Source organism: Serinus canaria, chromosome 4A (genome assembly GCF_022539315.1).
Source record: "Serinus canaria isolate serCan28SL12 chromosome 4A, serCan2020, whole genome shotgun sequence".
Taxonomy (NCBI): Eukaryota; Metazoa; Chordata; class Aves; order Passeriformes; family Fringillidae; genus Serinus; species Serinus canaria.
In genome coordinates this window covers 14,567,947-14,586,612 of record NC_066318.1, presented here as the reverse complement: position 1 = coordinate 14,586,612, position 18,666 = coordinate 14,567,947, and the positions used below count along the sequence as shown (strand labels likewise).

Here is an 18,666-nt window from a genome sequence, read left to right as displayed (position 1 = left end):
GTGGCAGGGGCTGGTTTTGGCTGCCTTGTGGAACCCAGATCAGCTCAGAGGAGCAGCACTGGGCCATGGGCACGATGCCACAAGGCACAAGGTGAGGTTACCCCTTGGTCACACCAGAGCTGAATGATGGAGCAGAGCTGTGGCACATCTCTGCTTCTCAGGACAGGAAGAACAAGACTCCTCTTCCTTATGGTGACAGAGACATTATGCCTTCTGTTTCATTCTCATGCACTAAATACAAATTCTGGCGGCACGATGGTGCACCTGCTTTCCATGTCCTCTGCATCCAAGCACAGATGCTGACACCCAGTGGCCATGGGATTTCTAGCACCTGTATGAGATGGAAAATTTCAGCAGAGATGCCTCAGCTGGTGAGATCCAACATCCACATTTTCATTTCCTCGAGTGCAGGAGGAGTAAAGAGTTCCTGAGACATTGCAGAATGGGAGGGAACATTGCAAGTCTGGGAGGGAACACTGGAGCTCATCTTGTTCAAACCCCTCTCAAGCAGGGTCCCCAAGTGCTCTTTAGTCAGGATTGTGTCCAGACAGCTTTTGAATATCTCCAGAGAAGACTCCACAACCTCTCAGGGCAGCCTGTTCCAGTGCTCTGTCCCACTCACAGTAAAGAAGTTCCTCCTCATGTTCATGTGTCAATTCCTATGTTCCTATGTCAGCCTTGCTTTGTCTCAAGTTACTGGGTTTAAAACACTTGTACTGAGAGGCCACTCAGAAAAATTAAAAAATATGAGGATGGATATGAGGAAACAGAATGTAAACTGATTTTCAAACTATTCTCTTGCTGGCAGCTTGAAAATATACCTCAGTGAGAGAAGAAGGGTGAGTTTTGAGTTCAAAGACCTTGGTATTTCTCTTCCCTGTTTTGCTGCTTCCCAAAAGCAGCTAGAATATGACAGACTAAAAGGATTTTGCATTTCCCTGCAGCATGCACAGGATCGTGCTTTTGTATGTGTGACAAGTATTGACATTCTCTAGGGAGAAAAAAGCTGTGTAGGAAAAGTTGGGTTTATTCTTCAACAAATGGCTCTAAGACTTTATCAGTCAAAGACAGAAAGAAGACTCTAAACTCATGGGTATGCAAAGACAAAGACGTGTCTCACCAAACATGTGGAGCTTAGTTGGTAAAAATATGTGGAACCCAGACATGAGCTGGGAACAATAAGAGCAGAGAATGCCAAAGGAGGGATTTTAAATTGCTTTACTAAAAATATTAATTATGAACTAGAGCAAATGAATTAAAACACTCTCATGAGACAACTGTGTGAAAGAAATACTTTGGTGTAATTCTATAAGCACAGGATAAAAAACCACTGCTGAAATTCTAGTGAGGTTCAGGATGTTAGGGAGGCAAGTGCCATCTAGTAGTGTTGGATTTTGCCAATGCTGCAGATGTCACTCTATGAGAAGGCAGGAGGGAGGTGTTTGCTGCTGCTGCTGTGAGGACCCTCTGCAGGGATGAGTCTGGGGAGCAGGGAGCCCTGCACTGGGGCCAAGCCCAGCTTTCCTCACCTAAATGCTCCTGTGAAGCTGCAGCATACAGATACCATAAGTAGATGTACTTAATTTATCACTTTGTTACTAGGCAGGTTTCTAGGCAGGCTTCAGCCTAACTTTTATATTCTGTGGTTACTGAAATAGCTCTGATCTTTTTTGGGGTGAGATCTAGCTGTGGAGGTACAACAGCCTTTCCTTTGCTCTCTCTTGCACCCGTGCACTTTAATTCTTCTTCCCTTCTTACATTATTTTGGGTAAAACTGGACTAGAGGCTTTAGCCCAATGGGTTTAAACCCATCCAGCAGGTTGGGGCTGCTGCAGTATTTGCCCCAATCCAAATGCCTTGCTCAGCATTTCCACCTGGTAAAGTAGGTGAGATTGCAGCAGATGTACCCAGGACAACAGGCTGGGCTTGGCTGCCTGCCCTACTTTTTCCCTTGGGGACATTCACAATGCACTCACGTGGTTTTAGTAGATATTTTAACAGTTTAAGAGTCTGGCAGAACATCAGAGGCCTGATGGCAGTTCTGAAAATCCACACCCAGTGCATGCTCACAGGTGTTTTTCAAAGTAAAGCTGTCCTATGGTGGCTGCCCAGGAGACAGGAGAGGCAGAAGTTGTGTCTCAGCAGAATTACAGCAACCATGAAACTTCATTTCTGCTTCAGTCCCTGCATTGACCTTTTTTTTCCCTGGTTCTTTCCTCCTTAGGTTGCTCCCCAGATTACACTGGGCTGTTGCTCATTTAGCAGTGGAAGCACCTGACAGTGATTGAATAATTTTGCAGTTGGATGTGTAAGACATCCAACTGCTTGCATCTAACAACACTTGCTGTGATGTTTTGTTTCTGATTGGATTAGTATGGCTCTTTACATAACTGATTGACACAAACTTGATTTTCTCTCTGAGTTTCCATTGTTCATTAGAAATTCCCACTTTGAATACATGCTCCTTCAAGAAAATACATTTTCAGGGTTGTTCTGATGAAATAAAACCACACTAAACCCCAGTGTTTGCCTTGGTTAGTTCTTCAAGCAAAAAAACCCAGAATGGGCTTGGAAAAGAGTATCTCATCCAGTGATGCTTTTTAAATCATTTTTTTCTATCATCATCATTGGGAATGATTCCTAAAAAACCAGTCAGCAATTTCATCACCTGACTACATGGTGTTGAGAAACATCAGGTGTGCTTCATTGAATTCTGGTGCCAGTGTCCAGTTCCTAGAGAAATCCCCATGTCACATTTGCTGGAGTGACCCTCACTTCTCCTCTGAATCATCTGTCCTTTGCAGTAGCTCTGGTGATACCTCTTTAGAGGAAAAGTTTCCCTCAAGGCCTCTGCACCTGAGCTTTTCAACAAATAAGGCATTTCAGCTGATGCAATGGATAGCTCAGGTAGCTCCTGTTCAGCATTTAGATGCTCTCAGGAGGCTGAGTGGGAAAAGGGAACATCTGGTGAGAGCAAGGTGGGCACAGGGGCAGGATGCAGGTGTTTGCACAGATGTAGCATGGTGTGTATGGTGTGTGAGCTGCTGCCCTTCAGTGTGTGTGTCCTGCTAACAGATTTCTGGAGTCCTCATGAAAGAAAAAACCCAAAGCTCACAGAAGAACACATTATCTTTATTCAGTTTCCACTGCCTCTTTTTCTCCCTTGTCCTATTATCAGAAACACCTTGCTTCAGAGGCAGGTTAGATCTCTTCCAGTTTTCCTGCAGTCAGTTTAAGCCCCTCCAGTTTTCCTGGGCCCGTTAAGGACTGGGATTGCAACAGCTGCCTCCACAAGGGGCAGCAGGCAGGGAAGACCCACGTGGGCTGCAGAAAGCTCAGGGCTCCTGGGCTCTCCTTGGGATGCTTCCATGAGCAGCCCACCAAAAAGGAGCAGTGCAGCAGGCACAGGCAGCTAGAATCCCAAAGATGTGTGCAATGGCTTTCCTGCTGGGGATCTGAAAGGGACACAGGCTGTCATTCCCAGCATGAGAGAACCAAGGACATGCTCCAGCATCCCTGTCACACATCCCAGTGGCACTGCAGGAAGCATTTGCTTTCCACAGATTTCTCACTAGCATCTACAGTTTGTTCAAATTTCACAAACCCAAAACCCTTTGAAGGCAGATGCACAGCAAAGATGAAGGGGTGTGAGTTTGGGACTGCAAACAGGTGTCAGTTCATCTCTGGGGACCACAGAAGGGCCTTTCTAGAGCCAGTTCTCCCTCATGAGAGATGCCTTAGAAGGCTTTTTAGAAAAGCTTCCTGCTTGGTTATGCTACATAGCCATCAGGAAAAGAAAATTGTTATCAGTACTGGGGCATCAGTTCTGTCAGACCTGAAGAAATTATCATGAGTAAAACCAGACAAATTCATCCACTCTGCTTTCCCCTCGTGCCATCACTGACATGAATGTAAACAGCTGGGATGAGAGTGCCAAAAGAATGAGGATTTAGCCCATTAAAATGGCACTGCTATAACACAGCTAGGACAAATCTCTGCTCTTGAGTGGTTTGGGGCATGATAATAGCTTTATTTATGCTGCTGTGGATGCAAGCAACTGCTGCATTTAACAGAAGCAGTCTGAGCTCTTATGAGCAGTATTTGAGTTTCTGCAGTGAGTTTATGGGTTGCTGTAGGGGCATTTCATATCAGAAACAGACACACTCAGGAGGGTTGTTTACTGAAAATGAACTCTTGTTTGCTGTCCAATCTTAGAGCATCTATTAATGTTTGGCCCTTAGATATTTAATGTGATGTTTCAGTTACAACTGTACTTATAAATAGTTACAGACACCAAAAAAAGCACATTTCTTGGACAGGCATCCTTGGTGCTTACCTCTTCTTGCACTGGCCAATCAACATAAATATTATGAGGCTAATGGACAAACTCAGGATGACTGGAATGAGAATAAATAGCTGCTTGTCCTCTTTTCTGGGCACTGCAAAGATAAATGGGATGAAATAAGAAGATGTTAGAATGGATTATATTGTCTCCTACAAAGCTTGGGCTCAGACACAAATCATCTTGTCCATGTTACCCTACGTGTTTTTATTTATTTGTTTGTTTGTTTGTTACAGGTATATGTGACTGGGTGGGATCACGTCCTCCTTCAGGGTATTATACCTCTGGCACATTGATGCAGTCACTGCTATGTGCCTCTCCCCTGCCTTCTGCAGCTTGCAGCAGAGCCAGGGCACACGAGGACAGCCCAAGAGCCTACAGGGTTCAGAGGAGCTGCTCTGTGGTGCAGGATGGCCAAGAGGATGCCCTGTACAGAGACTGCAAGTACCCTGTGCCCTCTCCTGCTCAGCAGCCACTCCTCCATGCCAGCTGTCCCCATGCAGCAGGGAAAGGTGCTGCTGCAGAAGAATTTATATTTTGGGGCTCGCCTGCTAAGGGCACTGGAGCTGCAAAGCTGCAGGAATGGCTGTGCTGGAGCGGGTTGAAGGTGGAATTAAGCCAGCAGCCCACCTGCAGGGCTGGACACCAGCAGATCCCCTGGGCAGCCATCAGCACCTGCACCCAAAAAGGTTTTATAAACCATATAAAAGAAACACCATTTATTTTGAGTTCCATACCAGAGAAACAATCCTGCGTCCATTCACTCCAGAAGCCTTGGTCTGCACAGAAAATGTTTGTTCTGCCCCTGACGCGAACACATGAAACGTGGCTTTGGTTTGCTCTGGAAATTGTTACATCAGTTTCCATTTGGGTTGAAACAAACTGAGAAACAAAACAGAAAGAAATATCAAAGAATTACATGCCACCACCAGGATCTGTCTGGTGTGGCCTGATGTTCCTGCACATTGTCCAGGCTCTGTAAACCTTTGGATTATCTTTTGGCAGTTTTAAATGATTTCACAATAGTTTTGTACAAGCTAATGCAAATAACATGACTATGAAGACAAATATACTGAAAATAGATTTCAGGAGGTGTCATCATGTATGTTGCCATTTATGCCTGTTAATTTATGGAATCTTTCTTTTAATTACCTGACTAGACTCATGAGTGGAATACATCAATTAAAAAAGAGATGTCCCCTATGATTAATTAGCCCTTTTTGGTTTTTCCTCCAAACTGAACCTGGATAACATACAAGGAAAAATCACCATGCAAAAAAAGATATGTTCTGTCCCAGGCCACTCCTTTTGAGGGATTAGAATTATAGTTTCATAGCTTCAAGTTACGCCACCTTATTCAGGGAAATAAACCTCAGCGACCTTTAAATTTCCTCGATGGCAGTTTTCTGAGATAGCAGGCAGGAGGAAACGCTCGCTTGGAGCCTCCTGCTGGGCTCTGTTCCTGCTCCAGCAGAGCTGCAGCTGCAGGTCAGGGGGTTAAGGAGGAGCGTGTGCAGTGCGGCAGCGATTTCCGCCGGGGTAACCCACACCCTGCCGCAGCCTGTGCCCCCACTGCCGGCTCGGCCGGGCTCCCCGACCCCCTCCCGTCCCTGGGACACCCCGGTGCTGTCCCTACCGCCCAGGCAGCCGCGGCTTGCCCCGCATCTTCCGCCACCTGCACCTCGTACTCCAGGCAGTGCGGCGGCACCCGCCCGCCCGGCGGGCTCCAGGCGGCCCGCAGCTCCTGGGCTCCGGACACCGACAGCTCCAGCTGCTCCGGGGCCGAGGGCTGTGCTGGGGAGAGAGAGAGAGAGAGGGTCAGGAGGTGCTGGGACAGCTCCAGCTGCTCCGGGGCCGAGGGCTGTGCTGGGGAGACAGAGAGAGAGAGGGTCAGGAGGTGCTGGGACAGCTCCTGGCTGAGAGGCTGCAGTTCCTCCCCGCCTGCCTATGTCCCTGCCCGCACCGATGGGATTTCTGAGCGCTCCTGGCTCTCAGCCACCACGCTGGAGGGGCAGGATGTCACCGAACCTGGAGGGTGTGTTGTTTATTTTAGCTTGACGGACAGCAAGCCTGGGGTCCCTGCTCTGGGCTCCGGTGCAGGGGTTTGGAGGCGCGGGGTGTGAGCGCTCGGCACATTCCCTGCCCGCTCTGCATCCCAGAAAGGGCTCTGGTTCCTGTCCCAGACCCAGAGCCACACGCGAAGCACGTGGCAGCACGTGGCAGCACTAATTGAATTCAGAAATCCTGCTCCTTAGCTCAGGGGCTCAGCTGGATAATTGGCTATTTGTCCTTCTGGCATGTAGGCAAATGCTCCAGCACGGCTTAATAAATATACACCATAATAAACACGGAGTGCATGTAATGTTTGCACATCATTCTGTGCTCTGCTCCCTTTCCCTGTCTGTCACGGGTTTGAAATCCATCTCTGACAGACCCCATCACATCTTGCACTCAGCTCACACCTTAGCTTGGTTTGAACAGCAGAGCCCAAAGATCTCTCCTGTGCTTGCAAGGAGTGCAGCAGTGGTTTCAATCCCAGCAGGAGTAAATGAAGATATCTCTGTGACTCTGCTGCTAAAGCCAGACCCCCATAGCTACTCTGCCACATGCCCAGCAGGCCATTTATGTCCTGAGCTGTCCAGCTGCCAAATGCAGCACTTGGAGGCACCCACTGACCTCCAGGGCTGTGCTGGGTGGTGTTTCCCTGCAAACACTCCGGGAAAGTGAAGTCCTGCTTGGCACATGCCACAGCCCCTTCCCTGGGGGAAAGGCACACGTTCCAAGCACCCAGCTCCAAAAGCAGACACTGAATGGAGAGCCCTAATGCAGGAGTGGCCCTGGGCTGTGTGGTGGCCAGGAGGGTCCCTGTTGCTCCCCTGCCACCCTTACCAAGGTTGTGCAGGCGCAGGGTGCTGTACAGCGGCCGGAGCAGAGTGGCTGCTGCCGAGCCATTGACACAGATGTGGAGATCCTGGTACTCTGCCTGGCTGAGGTTGTGCAGCACACAGCCCAGGTTCAGGCCCTGCTCCTGGATGTAGTGAGCACACTGCACCGCCTGCTCCAGCCCCTCGTACCTGGCAGGGAAACAGAAAAAAGAACCAAAGCAAATTGCTGCTTGCTGAGATGGTTTTTATGAGATTGGACCTAAGCCTCAAGTATTGCCCATAGCCCAGCCTTTGTCCAAAGCACAGTGCTGTGGGTCAGTCACCTGGACCCCTGCTATGGCACAAGTGTGGAGAAGAGAAAAAACCCAAATTAACATGCACAGCTTCTCAGGTTGGTTTCAGGCTGTGCCAGGCTTTCCCCAAGCCCCTTCCTGGAGCACAAGAGGTGCCAGTGTGTGACTGGAGCTGGGGATGGATCTGGCCTCTACTCATGGTGATGGTCCTGCTCCTCTAGGGCCCTTCCTGCATCATCAGCCACGGACTGGAGGTGCAGAAGGGTCCCCTCCCAAACCAATATGAAATGTTTTTAGACAGGAGATGTGTGCCATGAATGTACTGAGTGCTGCTGAGCTGCTCTGGCTGACTGCAAGTGGTTCCCATGGCTCTCCATGGGCACGTGGAAACTCAGGGTTTGCTGTTTGTTACTTGATGTGCAGCCACAACCCTGTCCCTCCTGCCTTTGGGGGCCACTCCCCAAAGCTGAGCTGCTGGCTGCATCCTGGAAATATTGACTGGTGTCTCATATTGCCTTTTAGGATTCCTGCCGCTTTATGCCCTCACAACAGGGCTGAATTTGGCCCCTGTACTCCAGACCTAATGAAAGTCTCCTTGCACAGCACATTATGTTTGGGGGAAAAACTTCATGTTCTAGTACTATAAAAATTTGCTCTCAGGGATCAAAGGATGCCGTGGTGTCCACCCAATCTTGTGATAAAATGGGACCCAGATCCAAATGCCTGGTTTTATTGAAGGCAATTGAATCAAGGTTGGGTTTTTTTAATGTTTGTTTTCCTTTTAGGCATGAATCATGCATTTCCATGGTTTCCTTCAAGCAGATCTTTGCAGTTAGCAGAATGGTTTTGAATTGGTGCTTCTCCTTTGAAGATCATTTCCAAGAACTACATGGAACCTCTTTAAAATGCAGCCATGCTTTTGTCCACATAGCTCAGTGGCACAAAACCCAGCCCAAGTCATCCTTTCCATAATATCATAGGAGCTGAAGCACAAATACAGTATTTACTGTGCCCCAAACCACTAATTCTAGCCATGTTTTTCCTGCAGAACAGAATTTAGGCACCAGTTTAAAAGAAAGAGCTGAGAATTTTGTATCATTATTACCTTGTGGCAGTGTGTTTGCTTATATGGCATGTGCTGAGGCTATGAAAATATATTTGAACACTAAAAACTCCAAGTTGCTGAGAAGCTCCACTCCGTGTCTAGGGTTCACTGAGCTTGGTAGCCTTGTGCTAAATCCTGTCCCATTGAGATATATGCACTGTGATCATGGGAAATGTGCAGCCAGAGCTACCCAGGTGTGTTTAGCAGAGAGGAAACACAAGTCTTTATGGTGGACAACATGCAAAAAACACCTCCTGGGGATGAAAAAAAGGAAAAGAGGAAATGAGAAGACATTTCCTGGCAAAGATCAGCATGGGCCTGATTTTAAGAAGGTAAGAAAGGATTTGGTGTTTTCTTGCCAGAAGCTGTGTATTGCCTGGGACATTATTTTGGCTCATTCTGGGTGAACTGGGCAATAGCCCTGCCAGCTATAAAAGCACATTTCCTGTGGCATTTTTGTACTCTGAGTGGTTCACTTGATTGCTGCCTGGATGTTTTCCTATTTTGCTGTTACATACCAGTAATACAGCCCATAATGTACACCAGGAGGTGTGAGGAGACCAGGCTGCCAAGTGCACTTCAGGTATTCCCAGTCATGATAGATGCAGTTGAAATTCTGGACCTCTGATTCAAGTTTTCCTGTCAAATGAGAAGGAAATAACCACTATTTAGCAGTGTACCAGTCAGATGCAGCAAAACCACAGTTTTATGCCTTTGAACAACTGCGTGCTGCAGTTGAAAGATAAAAAATGAAAAGAAAGGAAAAAGAAAAGGCAGCCAGTCAGAATTAACAGTTTTACTGCCAAGTGCTCTGTTTTTCATAAAAGCCAGTCCACCTTAGAGCAGAAAGATGCTTAACTGACCTTTTCACTCAGCAGAGGAGCTCTTGCAGGGTAACTGAGCAAAGCTTGGGCATGGGCAGAGGGAAACAAGCCCCAGGTATGCAGTGGCCACAGCCTTTGGTAGCAGAGCTGCTCCAGTGTCTTAAACAGCAGCAAGCCCTGCAATAACTTATCCATCTGGGAGCCCTCAAGCCAGCACTGGTTCATGCAACAGGCTCATGCAAAGCACCAAAGTGCAGCAGGTACCACAGGCTGCTCCTGACCTTGAGGTGAGATCTGAAAGGTTGCATAAATCCAGTCACTCTGCACCTCCACGTCACCTGTACACCTTCCTCTGAGCAGTGTCTGCAGCCTCACTTCAGCAGTCCTGCTGAGGTCAAATCCAACTCTGAGTTTTAGCTTCCTAGTAAAAATAACCTGGTTGAAAGACAGACTTTTTAAGCACCTCTTCTGTCACTAAGTGGGCTGCAGAATTAGGTACCCTTGCTGTTGCTCCAGCTGCAAATTCGTGTGCTTTATTGTCTCTTTATGTTTCTGTCCTGCCTCTCTTGCCCAGGGCTCCTCCAGCATGAATTCATGCCTTCTGTGTCCAGCCTTGCTGGCTGTGAGTCCCTTCACCCAACAGGACCCAGCCAGGACAAGGCAGAGCAGGCTGATGAATGGAACCCCCAGCAGCAAGGAGCACTGCAGACAGCCTGAGGAGGATACCACCACACATCCACATAAAAGGCAATTTTTTATGGTGTGAAATAATGAGAAACAGAAAGAACAATGAGTCTTGTAAGGCTGGTTCCTGTGGGAAGTGCAAGCAGCCCCTGAAAGGGTGAACCAGCAGCCAGGCAGTGCAGCCCAGCCCCACCCACCAGTCTGTCCCACCTGGCTTGGCCTTTGTGGGACTTTCTGAGCACCCCCTTTGAAGGTTTTTCTGATTTTTTTTTCCCCTTCACTTTATGCAAGGACAATGAAGTTGACAAGGTTTACAGCAAATGATGAGACAAAGTGTTGTGTAGCTCATGTAGGGCAGAGGTAAAGTGCCATAAATGCATCTGTGCCATAAGCTGCAGTGGGAACAGCAGAGGCACAGCCCACAGTGGGGCTGCCCTCAGCCCTCCCCAGGTGTGAGAGCTCTGGTCAGCCAGGTATTTCCTACAGGTATCAGTCATGTTTGCTTCTGCTGATGTCCAATGGATTTTCTTCAGCCTGACTGTTCTTTGTGACCTTATCTGAGGCCAACATTTTGGCAAGGTGTAAGAGGTGATTTTGCTCTAGTCTGTATATCTGCCTCCTATAAGAAACTTTTATTACTCATAACTTCAGGAATTCAGATTTTTTTTTTTTTTTGAAACTTCATATTGTTTTCTTTTAAATTGCAGTTAAAATCATCTTGGAGGGCTCTGCACTGCTGCACAGCTGGGGGCATGAGGGGCTTTGTGACCAGCATCGGGTCCAGGAGCCCCTTTCCATGCCTTTGCAATTGCAATCCATAGCTGAAACAGGATTTTCCCCTCTGCAGGCTCCTATGGGATGGCTGGGCCTAACCCCATTTCTGTGGGGGCTGAGCACAGCCTGGCAGCCCTGGCTTTGCTGCCCCAGGCAGGTGAAGCAGTGACCTGTTCCAGCAAGGAGCTGGCTCCAGCACTGCCAGCCTGACTGAGTGCTCCTTCTCTCTCCCTGCTCTCTTGAGCTGGCAAACCCTCTAGCTCTCCTGCTTTAGGATTGTGCAAAAAACCCCTTTTTCTTTCAGGATTTCAGTCTGTATTTTAGGTTGTTCAGGGAGATCCTCAGCATATTTTTCATGTGTTCCTCAGTACCTTGTGCCAACCAAACAGCCCCCACTGCTGGGTTTCTCCACTCCCCATTCCATTTACCTTCCCAACCCTGCAGCAGCTTTTATCTTCTAAGCACTCACAAAATACATCCCAACAACCCTTCCTGTGCTGTGCCTGCTGCTGCCCTGCTACAGAGCAATGAGAGATGACTGACAATTTTATCAAAGAGCTGAGTTAGAGTCAACCACATCGAAAAGAGAGAAGTGAATGACAATTAGAAACAGTTCTGGGTAGAGGGAATTTTAGAGCATCAGGATAATTAATGAAATTTAACTGTTATTTGTTCACTGCTCTGCATCCCTAAGGATCTGTTGTTTCAACTCAAGCCCCATAAAGATGCTTTGGAAAACTGTAAATATTTTTTTCCTTTTACAATGAGGAATGTTATTATTCTGGGCAGCAAACACCCAGCCCTGTGACAGAAAGAACCCCTTCCCTGGCTGCTGCTGATGCTGTTACATTTCAAAGCACATTCCCATTCAAACCACTGAACCAGTCTGGTTTCTCATGGAAAACTGGAACAGCTTTGGTTCCACTACTGCTCGAAATGCAGACATGAATCTGTGCAGGATGTAAGGGAAGAGCAACAGCCCTGGTTTGGGAGGATTAATTCATGCTGTGCCTTACCTTCCAGTCTCTATCCCCAGTGCTGTGATATTCAAGCTTGTATTTTACTGTGCACTCCTGGAAGGTCTGGGAGTGGGGAGGAGGCTTCCACTCCACATCCAGGGAGCCCAGGAGCCCCGGGTCAGTGATCCGCAGGTCCCGTGGGGGAGCAACTGCATTAAAAACAAAGCAGAGGGTGAAACAGAGAGTCACAGTGGAGAAAACAAACCCAAAGCAGCCATGAAACAGTCAGTGTGACACTTTGCTGTGAATTGTTGAAATGCAGCTGCTGGATGTGCAGGGAAGGAAGTGCTGCAGCCCTGGCTGTTCAACAAACACACACGAGCTCTGCCCTGACCACCCCCCAAAAACCAGATTTTGCTGGTGTTCAGAGAAAGCACTGAAGGATCATTAAAAAGGCACACAGAATGCCAGTTTTCCACACCCATTTTCAAGATATTTTAAGCAAAAATGCTGTCCTGGGATGGCCTTTCATGTCCTGTATTTTCTTTCCTTCAAACCCTGGTATTTACCAACCTCCAGGACCCTTATCTCTGCAAACATTGTGTTCAGCACATCCACCAGCACAGGAGGACAGATCAAAGTGTGCTGTCAGGGGGATTTATATTCCCTTGCCATAATAGACACAAATCACCCATATTGCTTTAAATATTCCTTTTAAGTGTATTAAAGATTATTGGGGGGAAAAAACAGGAAAAAAACCTAAAAAGCAGAGAATTAGAATTATTCTTATTTTGGACTATCAGCTATAGAGAAATGTGCCTTTACAGTTGATCTGGCTTTTATAAAGGTATTTCAAGGTGCTGGTATGTGTCAATAAATAAGGAAGTATGGATGAATTCCATCCTAAAACGTGTCCTAAAGGTCCAGCTCTATATGGAATTGTCATTCACATGATAAAAACTGTTTGGCTGCTCAGTTTTATTAACTGAAACAAAGCCAATTTTTTTCAACATGGTCATTTTTCTCCACTAGAGGTGAGATTATCCATTTGGTTTCTACATATTCATTGCATGATAGACTTTATTTCACAGGAATTTGGAGCCCATGTCCTGGCAGAGCCAGTCCAGAATTACCACCATTCTCCCTTTGAGTCTGGCCTCCAGATCACTTCTCTAACACCTTTTTCATGTCTTCATCAGGATTTACACCATTTTTTTTTTCTTTTCTTCTATTGATATATCCATTGTGAAAGCAGACCATAAGGATATTTTTCAGTGGAAGATGGTGACATAAATCCAGCTTTAATGTGCTCCCTGGAAAGTTTGCAGGCTACATTGCTGGAGGATTTGTTTCTTCCACAGAAATTTTCCCAAATGAAACACACTCCAGGCAGCAGTTTGAAAATCCCACTGTTCCCACAATGTGAAGCTCCATGGGAGATTTGTTACCACATTAGATGGTGAAGTAGGAGATGCATTTAGGATGATACTGGACCAAGGGCTTGGGAGGCTCCTCCTGAGTGTATAAATGCTGAACCTCACAAGGAAAAAAACAAGGAAAACAAGGAAGCAAAAAGCTGTCAGCCTTTGCCAACATAAGCTGTCAGGAGAGGATTAGATTGGTCAGAACTGGAATTTCTGTCTGGATAGGAGAATGCTCTGAAATTTATTTATATCTTGAGCTTGAGCAAAACAGAAGTATTTTTTCAAAACAATTGTAATTGTAAACAGTAATTCTTGCAAAATAAACTTTGACTGGATTTCAGAGGGAACAGAAAAGCTTCTCTTTGGGATGGTGCTTGCATTCTGGGGTTTCATTGTTTTTTGTGTCAGCACTGCCTGTTGCAGTTTCTCATTTTCCCAGTAATACATTACCAGTCTCACTCACATCCCCATCACTCATACAGAACACAGGACTGGAAATGCTCTACTTCACCACACAGTCTTAGGAGAGCTGCTCCTGGGTGTTTCTTGGAGAAAACCAAACCAACAGCTTCTCCCCTGAGAATGTTTGTGGTGGTGAATCAGGTAATGCTGGGCTGGCTGTGGGACAGCCACAGCCCTCACTGCCACCAGCAACCCTGCTCTGGTGACCGCTGGAGCCCAGGGCACAGGGAATGTTTCTCTGCCTGTCCTGAGAAGTCCTGAGCCCCAGGAGAACACTGCTTTTAATGTCATCCATGGAGAAATCTTCCAGGACTTTGGGATGAATTGCAATCTACAAGTGTGTGAAATAGATAGTGGTGTAGTTCATCACAGGGTGAAAAACTCAGAGTTTTAGGGTTTTAGTTTGGAGGTAGATGGGAGACAAGATGGAGGAGATGGACAAGATAGGAGACAAGGACAAAGCCCCCAAAGGACACAAGAGAACACAAGCAGTGACACAAGAGCCCGCTGGCCTTTACCTGTGCTGGGGGAGGAGGAGGAGGAGGCCAGCAGCCAGCCCCACAGCAGAGCCACGGCGAGCAGGGGGAGCCTCCAGGGAGCCATCAGGGGTCAGGGCGGCACTGGGCAGAGGAGCAGTCCTGCAGCAGGCTCTGAGGGGCTGTGGAGACACAGCAGAGGTCAAAGGCTTCAGCATTACCCCGTGTTCCCTCTGCAGGCTCAGCACTGACAATAAGCCTGGCTTTCTTGTTTACCAAGGCTGATTAATCATTTCCCAGAGGAATTCTCTTTGCAACTTTTGGTGATGGCCAAACGTGGCTTCATTTGAAATAGTTTCTGGCCAGCTAAGCCCACTCTGCAGAAGTGTGTCAGCACTTCAGTCACCAGCCCTCTGTCTCATGCCTTCTGTGGAAAGTGATTCAACTCCCTGCCTCAGGAAGTGCCTTGGACCAGGGGTACTTTCATTTAAAAAAAGGAAACTAGAATGCCTGAGCCTTGCCTTATCTAGACACGTGTTATGCAACTATCCCCACCTTTTGCCTTTGCTGTTTCAGGACTTGGTAGGAATGGTAGGAATGCTTGGGAGAATTCTTCTCAGTTGTCATGGCAATATTTGAAGGGGACAAATTTCTATTCCCGTGCAAGTCTGCTGGAGGGAAGATGGGGACTGAGAGGGAAAGGAGCAGAGTTTGCAGGGAGAGGGCTATGCTTTCCTTCAGATTTCATGCTAAAGGTGGGTAGAAATTTCTGCCTACAGACACCCAGCTCAGCATGCTTCCCTGTGCCAGGAGCACATGGATTCTGACAGGGTTTTAATTTTTTTCAGATAGATACAGGTGTAGGTACAGATTAGAGAGATAGAAGATGAGAGAGAAATATAGATTAGATATAGATCCAGGAGTATCTAGGTATATAAATAGGTCTAGATATAGACATTAATCTTCCTGGAACCTTGAGGCCAACTGCTTGAGCTCCCCTTGAGTAAGAACTTGGCAGCCTCAGTGTGAGCATGCAATTTATCACTGAGATCTGTTCAGAAAACAAACTCACTTTATATTGCCCACACAAGCCTGGCTTAAGCAGGTGAAATCCCAGGTCAGGCTCTGGCACAGCTGCTTCCTCCTCAGCACCCACAGCTACCATGCAGCAGTTGGAAACTTGGGCTCTGCTGAATGACAGAACTTCAGGTCAGAGGGATCTTTAGAAATCTGAGGGTTGCAGCCAACACAAACCCCCCCTCACTGGAAGAAGTGGCTCAGGGGAGCCAGAGGAGGAGACAGGTTGTGCTGGCCAAGCTATCTGTGAGTGTTTAAAATGAACCAGAAATTTGAGCTGGCAAAACATAGCAGCAACTAAAAATACACAACAATTTTAACAGCAAATTTTCAATTTAAATTAATATCAAATCCCCCCAGTCCATCCCATAATTGTAACTATTATATCACATAAATATAGTTATTACATAAGTATTATTATTACAGCAATAGCAGCAATTTTTCTGTTTCACTGTGAAGCGAGAACGTGTAGGCAGGAGAAATCAGAGGAATTACTTCTTTAACCTATGAAATACAGGATAAAACCAGTGTCAGCACAAACCTGTAGCCAGTGGGTCTGTGTTTCAGAGAGGTCTAAGGGTGCAGTGGCAGAAGAGAGCTGTCCTGCAGAGCTGGAAGAAGCAGCAGCTCTGACTTGGAGCTGGTGAGCAGCAGCATCCAAGGACTGTGTGTGCATGCTAGCACAGACAGCTTCTCATCATTTCCAGTATGGTTATTTGAATAGATTCATCTGATTTCAGAAGGCAAGTAAAAATAAACAAATGCTTTCACAGGGAAGTTTGAAATCATCAGAGTGCTCTTACCTTGACCTCTAACTGCGTGGGAACCCATCTATCTCTGGAGTGTGGGGCTCCTCAGCAGCTTCATGGCTCAAAGCTTTGCATTTCACAGAAGTCCTGTGGTTTTTAAAGACTCCTCTCTGTGCTCCCCAGGGATCAGATGTTGCACTGCAATGTGATGGCTCTGGCCACACGGTCAGGGGCTGTACTAAGCAGCAGAGGGAACATTGCTGGGGTTTATGAGGTGCTGGTGCTAATTGTTGTTGTTATGTGCTCAAGTGGGTCAAAGGTATGTTTGAAGTATTGAAGTGATTCGTGAAGATGAAAACCAAATGGCAGAACCAGTGCAGGCTGTCTGCTGGAGCTAGTGGCACGCAGCTGTCCCCAGCAGCTGGCAGCCACAGCCCCTGGCTCACTGCAGACCCACCCATTGCCTTCACCCCTGTGGCTCCACCAGGGGGTCCCCAGGACCACCCCCTGTGTGACCCACCACAGAGCATTCCCATCATCTCCCTGGCTCTGGGACCCAGCCAGCCTCTCCTGGCTCCTGGGGCTCTGCTGGGAATGCAGTGAATTATCCCCCTCTTCGCCCCTCTGCGGTGGCCAGGATTCAGCCCTGAGTTTGTACAGCCTTGCCTTCTCCATTTACTCCATCCCTCCTCTCCTGCAAGCCCTCCCTTGCCCCAGCCTGGAGAGCTCTGCAAGGAGCAGGTGCTTCCACCACACCTGGTTTAGCCCAGGTGAGAAATCTATTGCCAAATACACCTTGCTGGAAAAGCATCTGATGGTTCTGCTGATCTGCCAAGGATCGTTCCAGGTCATGGCCAGTCATCCATGAGTCAGCCAGGCCCTGCTGCCTCCTGTGAGCTGCAGGAATGTGAGTGCAGTGAGTGCTCTCCAGGAGGGACAATGGGATGTTTTGGGAGGAGCAGAGCTGTGCTCTGCTGTGCTCTGCATGCCCTGACAAGGATGGGCTGTGGCTCAGGCTGACTCTTCCCATGGCCAAATTCAGGCAGATTGGGAAATAGTTCAGGCATACAAAGAGCACGAGAAATGGCATCAGGAACTGAAGGAGTGCTTCTTGTCAGGAACAAAAGTGTCCTCCAAGCAGGACTTAGGGTATTGCTGTTGGATGAGAGGCTGAATGGATGTGTTGTCACTTCCCAGTTGTTGGCAGTGGGAATGTTTTGGAGCAGCAAGGGCAGGCTAAGGGCCCTTTCCAACTGCCAGGTGTCCTCTCCATTTCTCTGTGAGCACAGACATGGAGAAATGTGTGGTGTTAACACAGTCACCTTGAGAGCCCTGTGAATTCTGAGGGTAGAAGAGTTATGGGTGGGTTGTCCCTTCACTGAAATTGCACACTGCTGGCTTTTCCTTCTTACTTCCTGCAAAGGATGGGGAAAAAAGTCCCTTACTGCTGGTAAATGTATGGCCCTGCTTTCAGAGTTATGCAAGATTAGAATTTAGCATTCATGTACTTCTGTTGTGTAAGCTATTTAAAAAGAAAAGGTCACACTGGACCCATTGTTTGAAACAAATAAGAAACATTTGCCAGTAGAGTGAATGCCAGTTCCCAAATGCTAGAACTGGGTCAATTCCTGAGAAAATTGGGTTGGAAAAAATGCATAGTTGGGATTTGCAATGATAGAGCTCCACCACACATCCAGCAGCACTGGAGCACCTGGGAAGGAGCAGAGGGTGCAGGTCCAAGTGCTGGTCCAGCTGCTCTGGCCATGTCCTGCCCAAAACAGCCCCCTTGGTGAGCTGCAGGTGCTTTTCCCTTCCTCTCATGGTGCCACTGTGCTGGCACTGCTCCTCCTGCTCTGTGCCTCCCCTGGCAGTGCTGGTGCAGCCAGGCTGAGCTGAGCTCTCTCCTCTCCTCACTGGAGAGGATCCATGCCCATTCCACAGAGCTGGGGGAGGCACTGCCGTGGCTGGGGAGACATCAGCAGCCCAGGCCACGAGCTCAGCCCTTGGCTGGTTCCAGCCTCAGTGACTGAGGCTGTGAGCAGTGTCCCAGCACTGTGGGACAGGCAGGGACAATCCCTGCCTGGGCTGAACCAGAGCCTCAGGGCCCCGAGGTCAGGGCAGGGACAGGCAGAGGATTTGAGTCTTAATAACTGTTGTGTAAATGGGATAAAGCTGAAAAAAAAATATATCAGAAAAATGTCCATCAGAAGGTGATGACAAGATCATGGCAGAAGAGGTAAATAAAACCAGAGCAGCTCTGGCTCACCAGCAAGCCCTGCCAAAGCTCTGTGCAGTGAGCTGAGCCTGTGGTGTCACTGCTGGCTGGGCTCAGCCCTCTCTGTGTCCCCTGTGCCACCTTTCCTGGGAGGCTCCTGGTGTCAGCAGCAAAGCTCCCCTCAGCCCAGCAGTGAGCAAAGCCCCAGGGGCTGTGTCCCCTTTGATTCTCTGCCTCCCTGCTGCAGGGATCTGGAAGTTGGCTCTTTTGGTTTGCTTATGAATGAGAGCTTTTAGGATTTGTCAGCTGGGTGACAAATGGAGTCACTGTGTGCTCAGGAACACCTCAGCTTCCTCCTCCTCCTCCCAGAGCCTGGCCAGCTCCCAGAGCCCCACAG

General features: G+C 47.9%; 1 protein-coding gene across 6 annotated transcripts; it reads right to left on the bottom strand.

Annotated features, from left to right (window-relative positions):
* Window positions 1-3,111: 3,111 nt before the first annotated feature.
* Window positions 3,112-16,228, bottom strand: IL13RA2 (interleukin 13 receptor subunit alpha 2). 6 transcript variants are annotated; one of them, XM_018914283.3, is made up of 11 exons: window positions 16,109-16,228; window positions 15,301-15,415; window positions 14,271-14,410; window positions 11,924-12,075; window positions 9,731-9,884; window positions 9,144-9,264; window positions 7,232-7,416; window positions 5,979-6,136; window positions 5,080-5,224; window positions 4,337-4,439; window positions 3,112-3,455 (listed from the first exon to the last, which is right to left on the bottom strand). In XM_018914283.3, exons 3-11 carry the CDS (start codon window positions 14,353-14,355, stop codon window positions 3,413-3,415), a joined length of 1,146 nt encoding a protein of 381 aa, XP_018769828.2. In that variant the 5' UTR covers window positions 14,356-14,410; window positions 15,301-15,415; window positions 16,109-16,228; the 3' UTR covers window positions 3,112-3,412. The 6 variants fall into 6 exon arrangements, with proteins under 6 accessions (XP_018769828.2, XP_018769829.2, XP_018769827.2 ...); XM_018914284.3 differs by having other exon boundaries at window positions 15,301-15,418; window positions 16,109-16,204; XM_018914282.3 differs by lacking the exon at window positions 16,109-16,228 and adding an exon at window positions 15,847-15,980 and having other exon boundaries at window positions 15,301-15,418.
* Between the last annotated feature and the right edge of the window lie 2,438 nt (window positions 16,229-18,666).